Source organism: Martes martes (genome assembly GCF_963455335.1).
Source record: "Martes martes genome assembly, chromosome: 9".
Lineage (NCBI taxonomy): Eukaryota > Metazoa > Chordata > Mammalia > Carnivora > Mustelidae > Martes > Martes martes.
The window spans coordinates 59,744,986-59,767,865 of NC_137896.1; the positions used below are offsets into that span (position 1 = coordinate 59,744,986).

At 40.7% G+C, this 22,880-nt stretch overlaps 1 protein-coding gene across 1 annotated transcript in view; it reads left to right on the top strand.

The window, feature by feature from the left end:
• AFF3 (ALF transcription elongation factor 3) overlaps positions 1-22,880 on the top strand; it is a 534,056-nt gene that overhangs the window by 72,433 nt on the left and 438,743 nt on the right. Inside the window, exons 3-5 of the mRNA XM_080814081.1 lie at positions 17,260-17,380; positions 18,413-18,725; positions 18,876-19,261. Of these exons, the coding sequence (XP_080670207.1) occupies positions 17,260-17,380; positions 18,413-18,725; positions 18,876-19,261 (820 nt within the window). The remainder of the gene's footprint in view (positions 1-17,259; positions 17,381-18,412; positions 18,726-18,875; positions 19,262-22,880) is intronic.

Sequence of the window (22,880 nt, forward strand, 5' to 3'; positions counted from 1 at the left end):
TTCCCTATAATTGTGAAATAATTTTTAAATTCAGATTCCTACTTTCTTTATTCTTAAATTGTAGTAAAATGCATGCAACATAAAACTTACTGTTTTAATCATTTTTTAAAAGATTTTATTTATTTGACAGAGAGAGAGATCGCAAGTAGGCCAGAGGCAGGCAGAGAGAGAGAGGGGAAGCAGGCTCCCCGCTGAGCAGAGATCCTGATGTGGGGCTTGATCGAAGGACCTTGAGATCACAACCTGAGTCGAAGGCAGAGGCTTAACCCGCTGAGCCACCCAGGCACCCTGTTTTAATCATTCTTTTTTTTTTAAAGACAAATCATTCTTTTTTTTTTTTTAATTTATTTATTTGACAGACAGATCACAAGTAGGCAGAGAGGCAGGCAGAGAGAGAAGGGAGGAAGCAGGCTCCCTGTTGAGCAGAGAGCCCGATGCGGGGCTCGATCCCAGGACGCTAGGATCATGACCTGAGCCGAAGGCAGCGGCCTTAAACCACTGAGCCACCCAGGTGCCCCTGTTTTAATCATTTTTAAGTGCACCATTCAGTAGTGTTAAATGCAGCAAATCTCCAGAACTGTTGTCATCTTGCAAAACTGAAACTCTCTGTCCATTAAACAGTTTGCCATTTGCCCCTCCCCCAGCCATTGGCAACCAACCACCTTCCACTTCTGTCTCTGAATTTGACTGCTCTGTGTACTTCATGCAAGTGGAATCATACAGTATCTGTCTCTGTATGACTGGCTCATTCGCTTAGCATAATATCCTCAAGGTCCAACCATGTTGTATATATTAGTTTGCTAGGATTATAGAACAAAATACCACACACTGGTGGCTTACACAGCAGAAATTTATTTTCTCACAAGGATGGTTTTCCAGGATCAAAATGTCAGCAGATTGGTTTGCTTTGAAGCCAGCCTGCAGATAGCTTCTGTCTTTCCACCTCTTCACCTGGTCTTTTCTCTGTGCATGGGTGTCCTCGTTGTCTCCCTGGTGAGTCCAAATTTCCTTTTCTTGGAAGGACACCAGTCAGATTGAATTTGGACCCACCCTAATGACTCATCATAACTGAATCACTTCTTTAGAGGCCCTGCTTCCATGTACAGTCACATTCTGAGGTCCTGGGGCTTAGGGCTTCAATATAGGAATTTAAGAGGGACACAGTTTAGCCATTAGATTGTAGTATATGTCAAGTGTCAGAAGTTCCTTATGAGGCTGAATACTTTTCCATCATATGTGTAGACCACCTTTCATTTATCCATTTGTTGCTTCCACCTCTTGGATGTTAAGAATAATGTGGCTCTGAACATGGATGTACAGATAGCTCTCTGAGACCTTGCTTTCAATTCTTCTGGGCATATGCCAGAAGTAGGATTCTTAAGTCTATTGTAATCCTGTTTTTATCCTTTTGAGGAACTGTCATACTGTTTTCTAATACGGCTGCATCATTTTACATTCCCACCGAAGAGTGCACAGGGCTCCAGTGTCTCTATATCCTCGCCAACACTTGTTATTGTCTGTGTCTTAGAGCTGCCACCCTCACGTGTATGAAGTGTGCAAAGAATTAAACACAGCAAATAAAAACAAAGGAAAAAGAAAGTTTTATTTCTTCTATTTCTCAGGAATAGCCAGCATTAACATCTTGGTATTCTTTTAGATTTTTTTTCTATATATATGTGTGTATATGCACATACAAATATACTTTTGTATAATTTTAACAAACTTTGATCATTTGCTTATGTAATTTTTATCCTGTTTTTTTCCTTTGACATTACATTTTGAGTATTTCCTGTGTCATTAGGTATTATTGAAATACATGAGTTTTAATGGCTATAGTAAGTAATGATTTAATAATTTTGTGATTATTGCACATCAGGTTGCTCCTAGTTTCCTCTCTTGTATACAGTTCTCCAATGAAATTTAATCTGCATAAATCTCTGCATTTCTGACAATTTCCCTGAACAGATTTCTAGGAGGAGATTAGCAAGGTAAAAGATTCTGAATTCTTAAAGGTTCTGAATATGAATCATAAAATGCAGAACTGTTTTCAGGAACTTGGTTCTGATCTAGGCTCCCTCCAGCCACATGGGAGACACCACTGTCATCCAACACTTAACAGGATTGAATATAAATTTTCCAGCTCACTTAAAAATTTTTTTTCTAATTGGATAGGTAAAAATGGTTTCACTTTGGTTTGCTTTGCATTTCTTTATTAGTGAAGAGGTGCCATTGTTACATATTTAGTATTTCTCCTCTTGCGAATTTAATGTGCCTGATAAAATAATTGACATGGATAGAAAATGGCACATTGCATTTGCAGAATTATCAATATTATCCTAGTATAAGAATAGTATAAGAAGATGCTATTAGTCATAACCTTTAATGTTTAAGAATGTATAATATGCCTAGTATTAAGAGATGATGTTGCATTTATTAATGGTAATTTACTTGTTTTATGAGATGTAAATACTAGACAACTTTTTAAAATATAAATATTTGAAACAGAGGAAATGCATATTATAATCTGAAGAACAATTCATTTTTATCTAAAATTCCAATATTATTACTTACTAACTTGAAAATAAATAATTAATACAGTAAATACTATTTCTCAAACAGCAAACAAAATTAGACTAGAGTAGAGCTAAGGAGACAGTCTGACACAAAAACCAAAGAAGGTACTGATGAAATTATAGGGGGTGAGCGATTTAGAAGCGGATAGTGCAGATGAGGGAGTAGAATGGACAATTAACTAATTTGTAGCCAGGAGAGCAGAATTTGGAGTTCCTGGAGGGCTTTGGCAATTCAGTAAGCCCTTTCTGAGTTAAATTGTTATCCTCCTATAAATTGAAAGTCTCGGATGCCTCTGTACCCAGGTTTGTTGTATTGAGGTTCTGTATCTCTCTGGAAAAGCAGACAAGTTGAGTTCATAAAGAGATGTTTTCAGACCTGGTAGGATATGACCTGATGTCTTCTGAGTTATCCCTGGGAATTATGCAGATTATTTGTCTGAAACCCAGATTGTATCAGTATAGATGCAATTAGATGCTAGCAGGATGAATACAGTGATTTTTTTTGTTTGTTTGGCATGCTTAAGTACAGGGGAATTACTGACAGATTCAGAAAGTCTTTGATCAAAGTGGGGTTTGGTTGAATTAAAGACTACAGGTTAGGTTTGTGGGGAGATCTGTTCAGTTCATCCTTGGGGAGTGAGGGAGGAGGAGAATGGAGCCCAGCCTGGGAGGGAGAGCCAGGATCCCGGTAGAGTGTTGCATATAAACCTGTGCTCTATTTACTAATCATTGCCTTAATTGTATGTTTTGCATGTTTATAGATACTTCGGAAGGGAGAAACAAATTAAAACTTAACACTGTCAATATCTTAAAAATATGCTTTGTATTAAAAAAGTAATGTGCTTGTAAAACATCTAAGCTAGACAGAAGAATATAAATTCCTTCCTACCCTCTGCCACTTCATTGTTCACTTCAGAGATGAGTATTTTAAGATTTTCAAATGTCTGTAAAAGTACACATGTTACTTTATGTAAAAGAGATTATATCATCTATGCTGTTCTACAGCTTATTCTTTCTGCTTAATATGCATGTCTTGGATACTTTCCCATGTCTGTACATTTAGACCCCCTCCATTCAATGGCTACATAGTCTCCCATTGTATGAAAAACAAGGATTTGTTAACTAGTCTCCTAAGAATGATATTTAACAGACTTTAAATTTGTTTTTGTTTTACAGTTTAAATAATGCTACAGTGACATCCTAAATATGAATGGTATATTACTAAATACGAAATCCTCAGATCAAATTCAGTATTTAATGACAGCCTGAGATGGATAAGGAGTGGTATTTCTTTCTACATAGTGGGTATTTTAATCACTGTCCAGGCATTAATAATATTTTACATCAGAAGAGCACTTTAACGTTTTCAGAGAGTTCTGCTTTCATGACTTCATTCGCTTCTTACAACCAGTGATCAGTGTACGGATTGGTTTTATTGACCCTGCTAAGCCACGCAGTGGCTCCTGACTTGTCTGTAGCTGGACCTTACCTGGATCTCCTCATTCTTGGCCTAATATTAATATCTTTGATAGTAGTGGAGGGTCCTTGTTATAGGCCCACTGGTAGGAAATTTCTACTTACTCAGTGGGATGCTAGCATTGCTTCCCTTTTCTATCATTCCAAGTTGACTTTGAATCATTAGCTTTTTATTCAAGAAAACTTTAAGTTCAGTGATTTTCAGGTAGGTTTCCCACTGAGATATTACAGTATCTTCTTGTATTCTTGATATTCTTGATATTACAGTATTAATACATGTAGCCTTTTAATTCCAAAGGGACAATATGGCATTTCCATGTTTCTTTATGCCAGTTGTTTAAAGAATTATTTGGTAAAACCTGCTTTATCAACTCCTTAAGGCTGCTGCCTTCAGAATATACCTGAAAGGCCTTTGTGTATCATAGCATATGCTTTACTGTCCTGAGAAGACCAGATAAATCTACTCACTGTATTGCTTATCCTTACTGGTTATTCAGTGAAAGGAGGGGTTAAGTGAAAACAAACACTGGCAATTCAGCCGTCTATCCCTTCACTCAACAAATGGTAACTGAGTGCTTAATGTAAGCCAGTTATTGTCCTCAGCTAATTCTGAGAGGTATGGACGCTATAGTCTAGGGGAGGGAGACCCTTGGGCACTCTGAAAGCTGGGCAATCAAGATGGAAGCCCACAGACTGGAATCATCCTGCTAACTCAGCTGAAGCTTAATTGATTTTGAATTGCCAAATATCAAAGATGAGAAGAGGGGCGCCTGGGTGGCTCAGTGGGTTAAGCCTCTGCCTTCGGCTCAGGTCATGATCCCAGGGTCCTGGGATCGAGCCCCGCATCGGGCTCTCTGCTCAGCAGGGAGCCTGCTTCCTCCCTCTCTCTCTGCCTGCCTCTCTGCCTACTTGTGATCTCTGTCTATCAAATAAATAAATAAAATCTTAAAAAAAAAGATGAGAAGAGAAGTCACATGTTTCTTCTCCTGTCTCTTCCTCTAGTATGTGCCACTAACTGCCCAACCTTGTTCTGGAAACAGCATTTTGAGAAAGAAGAACCTTCTTCCTAGACTTTTTCCACGTATATTTAATGCCACAGAGCTGCCTATATTGCCTGTGACATTGGATTTACTCTGTTGTGTATGGTAGTATATTAGACACATTCAAAGAGACAGGAAGAGTAAGGAGTGAGGGAGGAGAGGAAAGAAGATGGGGAGGAGGGCTATTTTAAGCTAACATGAAGCAGGGGCGCCTGGGTGGCTCAGTCAGTTGGGCGTCTGCCTTTGGCTCAGGTCATAATCTGGGGTCCTAGGATCAAGCCCCACATTGGGCTCCCTGCTCAGCAGGGAGCCTGCGTCTCCCTCTCCGCCCTGCTCATGCTCTCTTTGGCTATCTCTGTCTCTCTCTCAAATAAATAAATAAAAATATTTTTAAAAAAGATAACATGAAGCAGATATGTTGGCAGAGTATGTATGAATGTCCTCTTTACATTTCTTAAAGAACTATGATAATTACCATCATGTGCAGGCAGCCCCATGATATATAATATTCCTAATGTTCTAGGGATCTAATAAAATATTTTTATGATAGATTACATGTCTAATTAAAATTGGGAACTTGTGAATGATACATCAGCCATAGGAAGACCCCCTTGGTTTTCTGACACTGTGTTATACGGATATTTAGAATTAATCATCTTTACTGTCACTAGCACCTAATGAATTATAGAACTATAGAGTTCAAATAATTCATAATTTTTAACATCTTCCTCTAACTTAAGCTTAATCGACTGTAGAGCTTTCAGCATGGTAAGTTAGAGAAATGTCCTCAAGAATGGGTATTTTTTCATGTCTAGCTGACATTTTGTATATAGTAAGTGTTAATTAATTTTTTTGAATAAAAGTATATTTTTAAACACTTGAATTATTTTTAATATCCAGAACTTCTGTGGAACTTAGAATTTTAATTCCAACAGTTACTGTTTAGGCAACTCATTTAAATTTTCTAAGCCTCATTTCTCCATTGAAGACAGGCATTTATCTGTAAAATGAACATAAGAATGTTTATGGCACACAGATTTTGTTTCATTTTTATATTTGCATGTTCATTTATTAAAATTCTGTGTTTTTCATAAATAAAGGCTACATAACAGTTTGTTGAGAGAGATAATAAAATAACAAAACTTTCTTTACAAACTTTCCAGCACCAAAACAGTTGCTCAGTATTACTATTAATATGATTCCCATTGTTATACTCTACAACCACAAAGAACATTTTAAGTTCCAGGCTTTGAATGGATTTTTATTCTGTTTGTTCAAATTGTGGTATGTATATAGGCTAAATTTTGAAAAGGAATGAGAAGAAATTTAAAAAATCATTTGCCATGTATTTTTTAAGTACTTGGAATATTATTTTCAGTGCCACTTCTGTGCCAGGCAGTGTTCTAGGTGCTGGAAATACAGTTTTAGAGAAAGTAGACACAGGTTCTCTTCTGGGGTGCTAACCATTCAATGGAGGTTTCGAATTTATGTAAGAAATGTGATTGGAGGGAGAGTATAGGGTTCCATGTAGGACATAGGTCAGGACTTGGGTCTGTTGAGGGTGCCAGGGAATGTTTTCGTGAGGGAAGCATCACTAAATTGAGACTTTCAGGATTAAGAAGAGGTAGGCAGATGGAGAGCATACACCTGGACTCAAAGAGAGGCCATAGTGTAGAGACTGAGGGAGATTTGAACTGACATTGGAAAGATAAGCAGCGACCAGGTCCTGCAGGGTCATGGATTCTGGATTTGGATTCTGTCCAAGGGAAGGTGGAGCATTACAGTGACATGATCAAACTGCTATTTTAGGAAACACCCCTTCACTGTGGAAAAGCAAATGGCAGGAAGAACAGCTGGGAGGCCCTACAGGAGGCACTGTGAAGGACTAGGAGAGAGCCACTGGTGGGCTGGACTGAGGAGGTAGCAGGGGAGAAGGAGACAGACAGTTGAACAAATTTGAGTGATATTGACAGGACTGGGGGGTTGACTGGATGCCCTTGTTTCTGACCCAAGCAACTGTGTGGGTAATGGTGCCATCCACCCACATAGGCAGGAGACTGAAGGCAGATGCTGGGGTCAGGGAGTGGCAATAAGCTGTGTAGAGTTGCTAGGCTCTGTGTATTGTGGGAAACATGACTTGAAAAGATCAGGTGTATAGTTTGATAATTGGATCTGGAGCTGAGAAGAGAGATTTGGGTAAATCTTGGAGCCTTGCATATCACTAAGGTAAAAATGGCACCTGAGGCAAGGAATGAATGACATCACCAGGAAGACGCTCACATGAGAAGAGACCAGGCTTAGGCAACAAGGTCTTGCCCAGAACCCTGAGTGGCCACGAATTCTAAAGGAGTGGCATAAAAGTAGAGACAAGCATAGCACACTCAGGAGTAGCCCAAAAGGCAGTAGGTGAATCACAAATATAGATTTCCATAGAGCCTAGGGAAGAAAGCTTCTTAAGAGGCAATGGTAGCTGTGTGGGAGGTTGGGGAGTGAAAAGTATCCATTGACTGCCTAGTGGGGAAGTTGTGACCTTGTTGTGAAGAGCAGAGCCAGATCACATGTGTTTAGGAAAACCAGGAATCGGAGAGAGACAGCAAGTGTAAGTGGCTCTGCAGAAAACAGTGGCTGATGGAGAGCAACAGCCAGAAGGGGGCAGAGGGTCAGGAAGGACTTGTCATTTTCATTTTTAGAAGATAGGAGGGCCTTTAATGGGTTTATTAGCTGATGAAAGAAACCCAGTGGAGACCAAGATGGCGACTAAGTAGAGGAAAGTAGCATCTGTGGGAAAGTGGAATTGGGGGCAATAGGCTTCAGAGTCCAAGTGGGAGAGTTAGTTTGGGGAGGAGAAAAGAAGCGGGGGGTGGGGGGGTGGGGCAGGATGTAAGGCCTGAGGTGGCAGGTGAGGTGAGAAAGGTTGGAGGATGGGAGCTGGGGAGCACCTGCCCACTGGCTTCTGTTTCCCTGTGACCGAGGACGGAGTCCAGATCTCCTACTCCAGACTTGCATTCCTGGTGACATAGAGCTCCATCCTCTCAGTGGTTCTGTGTTCTCCTGCAGACACTGAGGATTTAACATTGTACCTTCCTCTTCCCTCCTCCCTTTACCCACCAAGACTTCTAGCTAAGCCGATAGGCTGCACTGTACTAAAATAGTTCATTCTCATCTGCAAAACAGGATCTCTTTCCCTCTCAGATAAATTAATAGGTCTATTATCGTAGCTGCCATTGTGTTTCCTACATGGAAGACCCTAATGGTTGGTCTGTCGGATTGCTTGGATATTAGAAGGTATTTGAGGACACACATATTCCTTTAATTCTCTCTTTCCTTAAAGGTAGCTCTGTTTGCTTTCATTCTAGCTTGGGGCTAGTTCTGTACCCCACAGGTAGATTAATTCAGTTCAGCAGATGGAAGTGGCTCAAGTTAATTCTTAACTCCTTTTCAGAAATCCCATTTCAACCAGGGACTGCATGTCATTAGTGGTTCTGGGAGGAAAAGAAGTTGGATGCAGGGAGAACAGGAGCCGTTCTTTAATGGCTGGTGTTCAGGGTCTTCGGGCTTTCTGTGTCCAGAAGCCTGACCAACTGATAGCAGGAAGTTATGAGAGGACTCTGCCACCCTTCTGCCCTCTGGTGTAAGGCATCACATCCGTGACCCTAAGTGGCTACACAGGGATTGTGCGGAAGGGCATCATAGTTAAAACATAAGCATGCTATTAAATGTGACTCTTCCTTGTATATGGCTTTACAATTCCTAGGGGTGGAAGTTTAGAAACTGATGCTATAAAAGAAAAATGAAATTTAACTGAGCATTTGGTGGAGGAAAAGTACTTTATTGGCTCTAACATGAAAGTTCTGGGAGTAAGCGTCCTTCTAATAATGGACACTGTGATTGATGCCAGCTCTGTGTTGCTGTTGGCTAGAAGTGAGCTCTTTGAAATAGCATAGTAGGGGCTTTACAGGTGGGTCTCATTTGGTTAGGTTACTACTGCTTTTGTGAAGCTCTGCTGCATCTTTATATTCTATCAAGGAGAAGATGGTAAATCAGACTAATTGCTTCATTCCAAGGCACTTCTATATTGTAAAGGAAAAAGGTCATGTTAAGAAACTCGAATTAACTTCTCTGTTTATACTATGCGGAAAGCCTCTTTGAAAGCTGCTTGTCATACAACCTGGTGGTTTATTTGTAATGGAACAATTCCATTAGAACCTGACACTTGTTCTCACGGCACCAAGACTTAAGATCCCTCAGGAAAAGCATTTAACCCTTGGAAATGCAAAGCTGTCATTTATCTGTCATCTCTCTAAAAACTCACTGGAGGGTATTTACAAGAGAGAGTTGGAGCAGTCGTCATTTCCACTGAGTTAGAAATGGAGTTTGGATTCACTAAATGATCAGTAGAGAACTAACGAATGTCCAGCACCATGTTGCAGAAGTATCTTTTCTTTGTTAGTGTGATTATGGTGTTCCCTATTTTTTAAGGAATTCATTGTACAGAATTCTGGGACTGGAGTGTTAAGTTAATTGCTAGTGCTGACTCATTTGAATTGCTGATCCCCGTTGTTTTTTTTATAAGTTTTAGAAGAATTCTTAGAGTTAACACTTATCAACCAAGGAGACTGAGCGGATCTTAGAAGAAAGAACTGAAATTGTCATGATCTGAAAATTAACACCCTTCTGTCTGACATTTACTAGCAAAAGATGGGGATACCATTTGTCAAAGCCTGTCAGTGAGCAGGTTCCCCAGGAAGCCAGAGGAGCAGAGTCTAAGAATTCGGTTTCTGATGACATGCTGCCTGGCTTTGGACCCCAGCATTGTCGCTCACCGGCTATGAGGCTTGCACAAGTTAGTTAACCTCAGAGCCTCTTATTTCTTTGCTGGTAGAAGGGGATAATGTCTCTTGGGGTTTTGAAAACTACTCAGTGAAATAATAGACATAAAGATCTTCATGCAGTGGCTGTGTGTAGTAGTAAAGGGTTGTTGGTATTTATTTTGGGCCCGATGGGCTTGGGGCGATGTTATAGATGATCCCAAAATGTTATTTTTCTTTGGAATATTTGTGGGCTAAATTTGTCTGTGGGTGTTCATTATTTTGTGACTTTCTTCTGTTTCCTACTTTCACCGAAGCTGTGGTATAGGACAAGTGATTCTGGCACAAACCACCCCCAGTTCTTTTCCCATTCTTGTAGAACAGATCGGCAGTCCTGAGGCAGAGATCTGTAAATGCTCTCAAAGAGAATTTCAAGATGAAATTAAGATTGACATCACCTTTTGATCAGAGACAGACAAGTAAGGTTGGACTGACCTTTCCAAGGTATCTGTGGTAGAAATAATATTGGGGGTCATACTTACAAAGCTGATGGCAAAGCCAGTGGTATAATGCTGTTGGGGGAAAACGGAGTAAAGAGGTGTGAGAATGGAATTGCTTGACTCTACAAGAAAAGCCTAGTAAAAGTGAGCAGGCAGAGTGATGTTCTTCAGGATTTAAGGGTTTGTTATATGCACTGTTGACCAGTCCTCATTCCTCAACAGATCTTTAACTACCAACCTCACCACTGTTCTCACCAGCACCACCACCACGCCACCACTAACACTCCTACCACCACCATCACTCCCATGACCACCACCCCCATGACCTTCATTACCAACCCCCCTCAACATCCCAACCCCTCTTACTGCCACCACTCCCACCACCCCCTTCCTCTCCTCTCACACCCCCATCATCACCACCATTACCTCCATTATCCCCCATCCCCTACCTCCTTCCTCATCACCACCCCTACCACCATCACCCTCCCCGCACCCTACCCCTCACCCTCAGCACCAGCACCATGTCTACAACCATTCAGGGCATTGAAGGACTCTGGTTAGGGGATCCTTGTCTCTTTACCAAGCTGTGATTCCAACCCACCTTGTGTCTGTCTGACTTGCTTCTTGTATCTGCTCACTCTCTGACCACCTTCCTGTCTTTCAGTCTCCCAGCTCTGTCTATAGATTAAGAAAGGAATTCGTATACTTCAACAGTCTTGCTTTTCTCTGACTGAAGAAGGGATTACTGATGTTTTATCATTTGCTTTATAAATAGAGATGATAATTAGTTTGGCTCATAAAGCAATTGTTATAATTTTGCAGTGTTTGATTAAATTTCTTTAATTACACACAGTTGTTGATGTTGCTGCTCCAAAGAACAGGAAAGTTTCTGCGAAAGGTCTTCTCTCTACCTAGTGCTTTTTTTCCTGTTCGCCCCTGTGGCTGCCAGTGCACACTCCAGGGGCAGGTTAGCATTTTGTCCAAGGACTGTGAGTTCCTGAAAAGATTGTTTTCTCTGTGCTCAAGGTGTTCAAGTCCCGTCCTGATGCAAACTGTAAAGAAAGGGATAGGGTGTCTTTTATTCTTCCCTGCCACCACCCTTCATTTATTTACTCCAAATCAAACCTGCTCTAGGAAGGGATCAGCTAAACTTATTTAGGGTAAGGAAGCAATAAAGGGTAGCAGTGGAGCAAACCAAACAAATGATACTTTAAGTGTGGAATTCCAGCTGGTTAAAGACCTGGGCTGGTATGGGGAGGGCAGAGGTCACCTCCTCCAACTACTCTCAAAGGCCACTTAATAGTAATTTGCGTGTCTTGTACTTTTAAGTCCTTCTTCCCTTCACTGTCCTCTACCTGCCCTTCCTCAAGACCCAGTTCAAATGAAGTCTCTTGTAGGGAGCGCTCTGGATTCCCTGTGCTCCCTTCTATAGTGCCCCAACCACATGCTGTCAACATGCTCTTTTAGAATGGGCCCCTTCCCGCTTTCCCTGTCTCCTGAACCACAGCTTCTCAACAGAAGGAAAGGCTGCTCGCAGCCCTGGTTGTCTCCCCTGCCTCTAACATCTTGGCTTTCGGGAAGTCATTTTGGACTGAAGTGAATTGTATTTCTGCTGTATGAAGGGGAGAGTAGTTTTTAGCCATGGAGAACATGGTCACTTTCTCCAAAAGATTGGTAAGAGGTGGTTCTCTCTCTCTTCCTTGGACTGGTTTGTTTTCCAGACCTCAACTCTGGAGACATGCCAGTAGGTAGGATAGTTGTGTGTGTGTGTGTGTGTGTGTGTGTGTGTGTGTGTGTGTGTGTTAAAGAAGAAAACACTTAGACGGTTCTAGTCAAGGGATGGAATTAGCTATATATACCCTTGGCTGAAAGCCTCCTCCATGGGAAATGCAGTTTGTTGGCAGCTAACGTTCAGATGTAAACAGGCTGCACATGGATGGGTGCTGGAGGGCAGAAGGTAGCCCCTCTTGGCCAGCCAGGCCTTCTGGGTCAAACCTGGGCTCCGCTGAGCGGGCAGCTCTATCAGCTCCAGCACCTGTCCCCCACATTAGGGCTGTGTAGGACAGTGAAGGGAAGAAGGACTTAAAAGTACAAGACACGCAAATTACTATATGAGCAGAGACAAGATCAGGCTGAGGGATGGGTAGGATTTGATGAAAATGGTGTTACTAGCAGCCCTAGCTGGCTTATTACTTCAGAGTCTGTAATTTTTAAAACCATTCATCTGTGCTGTAGTCCACTCTTCTGTATTAGGAGGATATCCTTTTATCTTGTGGACTGTGGAAAGAAATTGATTTTTGTCTTTTGTTTTTTGGGGACTGTAAACAATTTTAACCACCCAGACTTTATTCTAGAATTCTCCTTTTAGTTCTCTCTGAACGCAAAGTAGCTTCCTTATGTATCATTTGTCCTGTTTTGCTTTTGTGAGGCTCACATTTACTGTTTATTGATAGTGTGGGCTTGTAGACATCAGGGTTTTAGGAAGTGTGCCCACCTCTCGCTCCTGGGTCTCTCCTCTTCCATGGATTGGCATTGCTGTCCCTTCTACATGATGAGTTCTTTGTGACATTGTTTTGATGATCAAACTCTTACCGTAAGTTCCTTGATCTTTAAAAAAGTTAGCCCTGCAGTGATACCCACCATCTTTGTCTTTCTTCAAGGGACATTGTAAGGATAATTAAGGGACCTATGTATAAAATGTTTTGAGCTCAGTGGAAGGGAGAAACCATCTGACTCAAAAGTTTTACTATTATTTAGTTTCATACTGTTACCGTGTGATCAAGAATACATTAATTGGAAATGGTGATAATTTCATGTTTGGAATTCTATTCCTACCTAATCAGCATAATTAGCTTTGGCCTGAACCCTACCCTTACCTCATTTTATAGATTAAAAGCAAATAAAAGGAAACGATCTGAACTGTTTCTACTACATTTTTCATTGGCTGTTTTTTTTTTTTTTAATTCTAAAAATAAGTAAGTCTTTTAAAGGGAGTTGATTAAAAAAGGTTCATTTCCTGGGAATGTTATGCATTTGCAATAAATAATAAATAATATTGTAGCAGTTGGCTGCCTCCACTTTCATACAAAATAAATAAATACATTTGGTGACATACATTTGAGAAGTGTGATTCTTATAATTTTCACGGAAATAAGGAATAACTTTACAGATGATAGAGATTTTACCATCTGCTAGTAACAACAACAAAAATAACACAGCTCATAAGACGAGGCTCTTACTGAGTCTAACATATATATTGTCATGCCAGGAATTTTCTACAACTTTAGTCAACCATCCCCAGGGAAGCTGACCTGACTTTCAGCCTTTGTTCCTAAAGCAAATGGCATGGTCTTTACATTGCTTGAATGGCAGAGAAGGGAAGAGGACTGAGTTTTAGTGGTGAGGGATCAAGAGAAAGGCACTCTCTGGAATTGTAAGTACCTGCACAGATTTCACTGGTAATTAGTGGAATGGTGGACTCACTGTCGAGAAGATACTGTCTTTATGAGTTAAAACACTTAGTGTTGGTAGAAAAGATAAGAGTTTCAGACGCTTAGAGAAAGATGGCAGGTGGCAAGTCCAGACTTTCTCTACAATGACATTTGTTTTAAGCAAATGACATTTTAGTTTCCAAGGCCTGACGTGACAGGTGGGAGTTGTGGTTCTAGTGGAGGAGGGGGAGTCAGGTGGGTCACCATCAGCAAGAGTTAAATGCTCAGTGAAGGCGACAGAGCTGCCTTCAAGGAAGGAGAAGAGAAACCAAAGGGAAGGCATTGAAGAAGTATTGGCTCTCTCTTTGGGTTTCCTTTGCTCTGTTCTGGAGAAGGTGGGGATGGTTGTCATTTTTGGTCTTTCTGGTTTCATCTGGTGGCATGGAGGGTACTGCAGGCACAAGCATCATGGCAGTCCCATAAAAGATGGCCAGTGCAGTTCTATTAGCAGGCTATGTGTGGGTGGTCCTGGGGGTGTTCAGTCCTTCTTAGTATGAGAAGCTATAGGCTGGGTGTGCAGGCAGAGCCTCGTTGGAGAGCTTTAGCAGCAGGGTGTGTATCTTGGAGTACTTTTGGTTACCTTTAAATGGATTGGAGAATGAGGCAGATTTAACTAAAGAAGAGCAGCTTTCCTCTCACCTCCAGCTTCCCCATATTTTGAAGTGATTCTTACTGTAACCCTGACGTTGAAAGTGTAGCAAGTCTGATAGCTGCCTAATTGATGATGGCTTTTAGTCTAATGCTAAACATCTAACCCACAGGGTGAAGTAGGTAGAGTTTATGAATTTGTTTTCATTGGTAAACTCTACATGGTTCCTCCTTTTTTTGTTAACACCTCCTATTTGGACCTTGTTTGGCCCCTGATGTCCTATGCCTTTCCCCTTGGCCTTTGGCAGAAGTGCTGACAAGCTCATGCATGTTCAGATACCAAGGGCTGATCAGGTTAAACTGTTTCCCCTTCTTGTGGTGTCTACATTTCTTTCAGGGGTGAAGACATCTTAAACCAGAGGAATGACTCTCTAGTTGTGGAATTTCAGTCATCAGCCAGCAGATGCAGGAGGTACTATTTTGGGCATGGGGACCTCTCAGAAGCCCTGCAATCATCCTTAATGACCACCTGCCTGCTCCATGTCACATAAGGCCACTTCACGCATCACACCAGTCTCGTGTGTATGGTTGGTTTGACTTGCCCGAGGACAGCGAGCATGTTTGTGGAAATCTCTGTGCATGGAGTTCTGCACACTAGGTGCTTCCCAGATGTCCGCACGTGTCAGAGAGGGGAAGAAAGGCAGTGCATGCAATGCAAGCTTATTTTTCTGACTGCAGATGCTGGTATTGACCCCAAAGGGAGCAAGTTTATGCTAAAACTCGAATCCACTTCTTGGTTAAAGCTCACTTCATGCCCATCCACAGCATGAGTTGTGTGTCGTCAGAGCGGTCTCCATTTGAAATCCATGGAATGTTCGTGAAAGGTCTGGGGTTTCATATTGCAAATGTCCACAAGCAGGGCGGGACCGTTTTAGCCTCTTCTTTTAGCCTCCTCCTATAGCCTCTTCTGAAGGACTGGTTCTGGGAATAAGAGTGTCATTTTCATTTTCTGCCTCCCTTCTGCCAGTCGCCATCACCATAGCCACCCAGAGAATTTGTAGTGATGGCGATGTTGGAGCTGTGAGCCTCTCAGTTGGTAAGGCTGTGGCTGCAGCCTCCGTTTATGTCAAGGTCACTGGTTGGATTCCCCAATCTAATAACTTTGGATAATGTACTAAAGATGAATTAAAATGCTAATAGGTGACATGTTCTGGGTATTTTAACATTCTCTAATCTTAAATTTAAATGAAATGCCTTAGGTGTTCTCACAGCCTCACTGGAAGTGCACTTATCATTGCCCCTTAGCGAGTTTAAAGTATATTCTGTCTACCCGGGCAGAGCTAGAAGGATAAGCAGTATTTATTTTATGATCATTTTATTTGTGTCCTCTACAGCTACATGACATGATATCCTCTCTTGTACTCAAGATAGCAGTTTAGCTAAAACAAAACAAGATGAAACAGAATCTCACTCTCTTCATATGTTTCTGTGAACCCACAGGTCCTTTCATTATTAACAACATTTAAAAGCAATACATTGGAGTTTGGATACCTATAGCTCTTCCAAAGCCATTTTGTAGATTACCTTCATGTTTAAACCTTACAATGCCATTAAACATCCCTGTTTTATAATGAAGATGCTGGGGTGCAGAGAGATGGTGTGGCTTTTCCATCATCATGTTGCTGGTATGGGAGAATCACAGTCAGTAGGCAGCTGTCCTACCTCCCAGCTCAGGTATCTATACAGTAGACCAGGTCACTTAAAGTAAATGTTTGGTTTAAGTAAACAAGGTCACTTAAACCAAATGTTTCTGCTAGGAAATGAAGACAATGCTCATTCTGAGGGACATGTCAGTTCTCCACTGAAGCCAGATTTCTTTATATACTGAGCTGAAAAAACAAGTGTATTTCCTTCCTTCAGTAAACGGGTCACTTCCTTATTATTAGTTGAATTAGCCCTTTTATTTTCTCCTTATGAGGGGGAAGGAACATTATTTCTCTCTTAGTCCTCCCAGTTATCTGGTATCTGGTCACTTCATAATTGTATTTTGGGAGAACAGATATTAATTTTCTTTAACAAAAAGGCTGAGATCCTTGATGACACACCATAATTCAATTTCCGTTCTCTGTCTGCGTTGCCTGCACCCCTTCCTCCTGGCACATTTTTCATAGTTAGGAGGAGTGATAGTGTCAAATATATCAGAAGGAAGAATTGATTCAGTAGTAGTTTGACGACTTGACTGATTAACAGAGATCAGAAGAAGGCTCATAACTGTGAAAACCATTGCAGCATGGAGTTTTAACAGCTCTTTAGGGAGCTAGTTAATGAAAGAATCACTACAGAAACAGCCATGCAAAAGAAAAAAAAAGAAAGAAAGAAAGACAAGAACAGGAGCATTCCCATATAACACTCAGAGGCTTTGTCATAACGGGAAAATATGCTCATAATTTCTATTTACACATTGCTGTAATTACTGTCTGCCTTAAGATTACTTTCAGTCTTCTGTCAAAGTTGCTTAGATATTTCCTGTCTTACATATCAGGCAGAGAAGTCTAGTACTGGTTGGAACTTGTCCTAAGGATTTTTTTTGCTCCTGAAGAATGTAATTATCAGACACCCAAGCTCCTACTGCTTGATTATACTGGCTCTAATCTGATCCTTGTTTTCCCTATCACGGCCATTCGTCCATGACCCAGACTTCTGCGCTCAGGTGAATGTTCCACTGGGCTTTAGCCTTTAACTTTTTCCTATGTGGTTGTTCTCTTTTCTTTCTCCTGATGCAGTGTCTATGAACCAGATAGAAATGTGTTACGGAGGAAAGAACGAGAAAGAAGAAATCAGGAAACTCAGCAAGATGATGGCACGTTTAATTCGAGTTACTCCCTCTTCAGTGAACCTTACAAGGTAGATGGTTTTCAGTTGTTCATCTTCTCCCTCACTTGTACCTCTCCCCTGTGGTGGCAGTCTCTCCCGGAAGAGTCGACCAACCAAACTTCAGTTGCTTTTCTGCCTGTTCAGCCCAGGAAGGCAGCTCAGCCACTCAGAATGAGGTCTTCTCCCACAAATCTTGGCGTCTGGCTCACACGACTTGACTGCCTGTTCCTTCAGTAAAATGTAGCTTTTGCTTAATAATGAGAGTTGCTTGCTGTGATTTTTATCCATAGTATAGACTTCATTTCTGCATTGATTTTCAAAGTCAATGCCACTTGTAATTTTTTTTTTTTTTTATCTAAGCTGTTAGGAAATACAAAGAGGTTGGGTAACCTATTTGCCGCACATGGGTCATGCTGCAGTCAGGCTACCTGATGGGGTCATGAGAAAAAAACTGCTGGATTGTTTCTCACTTACACCAAAGGCCAGAGATACAAGCTGTCTCCCAAAGCAAAAGGCCTGAGATTTCACTAACGCCTGAGGCCTGCACAGAACCTTGGGTAGTTTAGGCAGGTGGCTCCTTGCACATCAAGCCCTGTGTACATTTTAAGCTGTATGCTGTCTTCTTCTGCCTATCCCTCTGGGTTTCTGGCAAGAATCATTATATATTTAGAAATTGTCAGCAGAACAATTTGAGCCAAATTTGAATTTTCAAGAAAAGCTTCCAAAGGGACTATAAAAAAGAGAAGAAACCCCAATCCTGGAAAGCCTCAATCCCGACAGTTTTGCAGAGCTACGGTGGTTGTTTCCCTGATTTCCGTAGCGGCATCACACCACCATGGGTAGGTTCCCTTTTGATGCAATCTAAGGCTCTTAACGGCTTCCTGGCCCTGGTGCGATGCAGTGTGGACAGACTTCGGAGATGGCGACTTTGATTTCATCTCCCAGCTCTCATTCTGAATGTGACAGCTCTGACTCTGTGAGCCATCAAGGCACCTCCCCGTGGTCTCCTGTGTTTCTTTTCTCTCTGACAACAGGGTGCTTGTTGTGTTTTTCTTTCTCCAGACGAACAAGGGGGATGAGCTCTCCAACCGGATCCAGAATACTTTAGGCAATTACGATGAAATGAAAGACTTTCTAACTGATAGATCTAATCAGAGTCATCTTGTGGGCGTTCCCAAACCTGGGGTTCCTCAGGCTCCTGTGAACAAGATCGATGAACATTTTGTGGCAGATTCAAGAGCCCAGACCCAACCCTCGTCTGTCTGTAGCACTGCTTCTTCCACACCAGCAGCTGTCCCCACGCAGCAGAGTAAGAGGGGCACCATGGGCTGGCAGAAGGCTGGGCACCCGCCATCGGATGGCCAACAGAGAGCAAGTAAGCACGGACACAGATTGCTTGATTTGAACAGATCTGCTAACCCAAAGAACCATAATAAAAAACCTAACCAGTCTGTGTCGAGCCCTTCATCCTCATCTTCCTCTTCTTCTTCCTCTTCTTCTTCCTCTTCTTCTTCTTCCAACTCAGCACAACAAGGCTCTCTCAGGACCTTGCTTGGAGATGGTGTTGGCAGACAGCAGCCACGAGCCAAACAAGTGTGCAATGTAGAGGTGGGTCTTCAGACCCAGGAAAGGCCACCTGCTATGGCAGCCAAGCACAGCAGCAGCGGACACTGTGTTCAGAACTTTCCTCCATCCCTGGCTTCAAAACCCAGTCTGGTCCAGCAGAAACCCACTGCATATGTGCGGCCGATGGACGGCCAAGATCAGGCTCCTGATGAGTCTCCAAAGCTTAAATCATCCACAGAAACCAGCGTGCACTGCACGTCGTACAGGGGAGTCCCAGCCACCAAGCCAGAATCTGCCAGAGCCAAGGCCAAGCTTTCCAAGTTCAGCATCCCCAAACAAGGAGAGGTGAGTCTTTTGTCAATGCCACCTACATACATCTGAGTGGTTCTCAATGACGACTCGGCAATTATAAATCCAGTGCCCATGTTTCTTAATTCTCAGTGTATGAACGACTTCATGTAGGTAGGATTTGTAGTCACTGCTACTAAAGGAGGTTATACACATAAATAATGATTTCTTAAAATCTCAAATTGATTATCACCATTTTTTTTTTAAGTTCCAACATATGTGGTTATGTGTCTGTGTTCATCCGGAAAGGAATTTCCTTCAATACAGTTCAAGGGATTTGTGTGTGTGTGTGTGTGTGTGTGTGTGTGTGTGTGTGTGTGTGTGTGAATAGGTCAGTGTCGACATGGATATTATATATTAAAAGTAGAAGTATTGTAAAAGAGAGGTTAATTTTTATGTAAAAGAGTTCAGAAGTTCAACATTTTTGTCAGTTTTGAATTGTTCCAAGACATAAAGGAAACCTTATAATGATTTTTAAAGTAATTATTAAATGACTCATTATTAAATATGGTGAATAGTCAAATGTATCAGATGTCTCATCCATATTGTAATACCTAAAATTCAGGTTAATTGCTGTTAATCAAGTAAGGACTCGCCTTGTCTTGTGAAAATAATCTTAGGTTATGTGAAGAGAGTGAAATCTTTTAGTTCAGATTCTTGCATCTTAAATTTAATCTGAAGTATTTATTTATTGCATTACAAAATGTATAGATGTGTGGAATATGAGAACTCAAAAAGGCAAATCACATAATCACAGAGGAAGCAAAGAGTCTAGTCTACTTGAACAGTAAATCTGGATGGAAAATGAAGTCTTGTTTTAGAGAAGCTCATTTCCTCCTATATTCCAAATTGATGGCACTTGTCAAAAGCATATGAAAAAGCATACATGCACATTTTTGTTTGTTTGTTTTGCTATGATGTGGTATACTAACCAACATAAAATGTGAATTCTAGAGCATTGGACTTAGGAACCATTCAGTTTCTTTTTCCTTTTTGACATACTCGGTTTTAAAGATGGAATAACACTGTGACTAGCATATTCTTTGTATCTTAATTTGGTTTAATGACCAAATAAAAACACAAATGACTTGATGTTTCTTGTTGGAGTCTGACAAGGCCGAACTTAATAATTTATGAGCTGAGCTCTCACCTCAGAAAGCACAGTGCACCAATTGGGAGATCAACATATTGCCCTTTGAGAAGATATATTTTTTTAAATTCTGTTTACACAGGTTCTAATAAGGAAATTAAGTGACATGTACATCAGTAACTCCTTTTGATCATTCATTTATGATGGATCCCATAAAGTATTCCTAGGAATTAATAGAAGCAGCATATAACTTCTGCAACTTATGGTTTGAAAAGTTTGTGGGAAACACGTATTAATATCCCCTTATAAAACTGAATTTATCAGGCCCTTTGATTTGTGTTATCATCATCAAATGACCTGGCAAATAAAACGTGGCTTATCCTTGAACAGAGGTGACTGTAACTACCAGGAATCCATTATAATTTTAATCCCAATTGATTCCTTGTTAAAATGATTTTTATGTGCCAGAGAAACTTCAAATTTATTAGGTAGTAATTCATTTATTTACTTTATAACCCAATGAGTTGATAAAGCCCTGGTTAAAAGCCAGTTTTTGATAACCAGTACAGCCTTATGCAGATAACAGTACAGTTTTCATTAGGCTTTTGGGTATGTCATTAATAACATGGTCACTTTCAGGACACCCTTCCAAGACCCCAGATTGGGAATGACACATTGTACTATGGTTCGGTAATCACAGAAAGAGGGAAATGCCTGAGATAGAAAGTCATACCAAGAAAAATTAGAGCTTTTATACAGGAAGTGTTTCATTTCCCCTATGTAATGACATTGAGCCTGTCCACTTGCTTCTTTCCTAACATTCTATACTGAATACCTTAAAGAGGCCAATCATGCGTTGATAGAAAAGAGGTGAGAAGTGTTGCTTGCAGAACAAAGTTTTAATTGGTGGATCTGCTTGTTGTTTTGTTTTGTTTTCTTGGTGTTTTTATTGTAGAGGAGATAATACAGTCCTTATTTTAGCAAAAAACTGCATATTATGGAAAATATTATAATGTGAATTTTGCAGCACTTGTGTGTTGCTGTCTAGTCTATTATAGTAAGAAAATGACTCTTTCCCAGTTAGCAGCAGGATAGTTAGTATTTATAAGTTATATTTCCTATCCTTCAGACTCAAAGAGTTTTTTTGTTCGCTTGTTTGTTTTACAGTACTCCAAGAGATTAAAAAATACCTTTTGCAGGGCATCTGGGTGGCTCAGTGGGTTAGAGCCTCGGCTTTCTGTCGGGTCATGGTCTCGGGGTCCTGGGATCGAGTCCCGCGTCGGGCTCTCTGCTCAGCAGGGAGCCTGCTTCCCACTCTCTCTCTCTGCCTGCCTCTCTGCCTACTTGTGATCTCTCTCTCTGTGTCAAATAAATAAATAAAATCTTTAAAAAAAAATATCTTTTGCAGGTATGTCACTCAGTGTTTATAGGGCATCCCTATAAAATCCACAGTCATAGCAGAGAAACTGAAGAATTTTATCGGCTAATCAGGTTTTACTTTTTGAGGGAACATTTGCTTTTATTTTTTGGAGAGAATAAAACAAACATGGCAAACAAGAAATATTATTTTTATTATTATTTTATTATTTTTACTATTATATTTTTAAACACAGGTAGTACCTAGAGGAAAATGTCCTCTTGATAGTACTGACATTAATGTCCAGTGAGGTAGGGAATGCATTTTTTAAGGGAAATTTATAGAGGCTATGAACTAAAGGAACTTTTGTATGACTTGATTATAGTTTCCCAGGACATTAGCTATAGAGCAAGATTTATGCCAGTGTGAAGGATTTGGGGGCTAGAAGAAAGTGTTAGGTAAAAATGTTGTAAAGACAAGGGAGATGCAAATATAGCTGCATATGGCATTGTGGAGGTACAGTCCTCATAAGAAATCAAATCAATGACTAGATGCAATGTGATAGGAGAAATTAAAAAAAAAAACTAAGACATGATCTCTGCCTTCAAGAAATTTTACATGAATTAAATAAATTAGACTCTAGCACTTAGCTTTTAATATACAGTTTCTCTCACGTGCAGTCCAAACTAAATTTAAAATTGGCCTCCTAGTCCTAGAAAATTTCCTCACCTTCATAATCCTTGTAGTAGAAAAATCTTCGTTACTTTAAAAAACTGAGACTTTGTGAATCTCTTTTGCCTGATTTTATACTTCATAAGTTCTTCATTCTTTTTCTTACAACATCTGCACTCTATCTGCTGCCATGGTGAATTATTTGTTATAATTCTTTAGTCTTCAATAATAGGTAATTAGTGTGGAAAAATTCAGTGCAATTTGATGTGGAAGTTAAAGACCTCAAGGGAGTTCTTTAATTGATACACCTGTCTCTTGGCTGGTTTTTCCCAGCTCAGTTTTGTTTTTAATGAAAAACATATTTTTGTTATTATAGCTGAGATTTTATTCTTGATGCCATCCCTCATTAAGTGAGCCTTCCCTGGAGTGCCACTCAGAAGGGTGACTAGTGTTAGGTGTGAGACAGAGACATAAGAAATGACTGCAGATGCATTCTA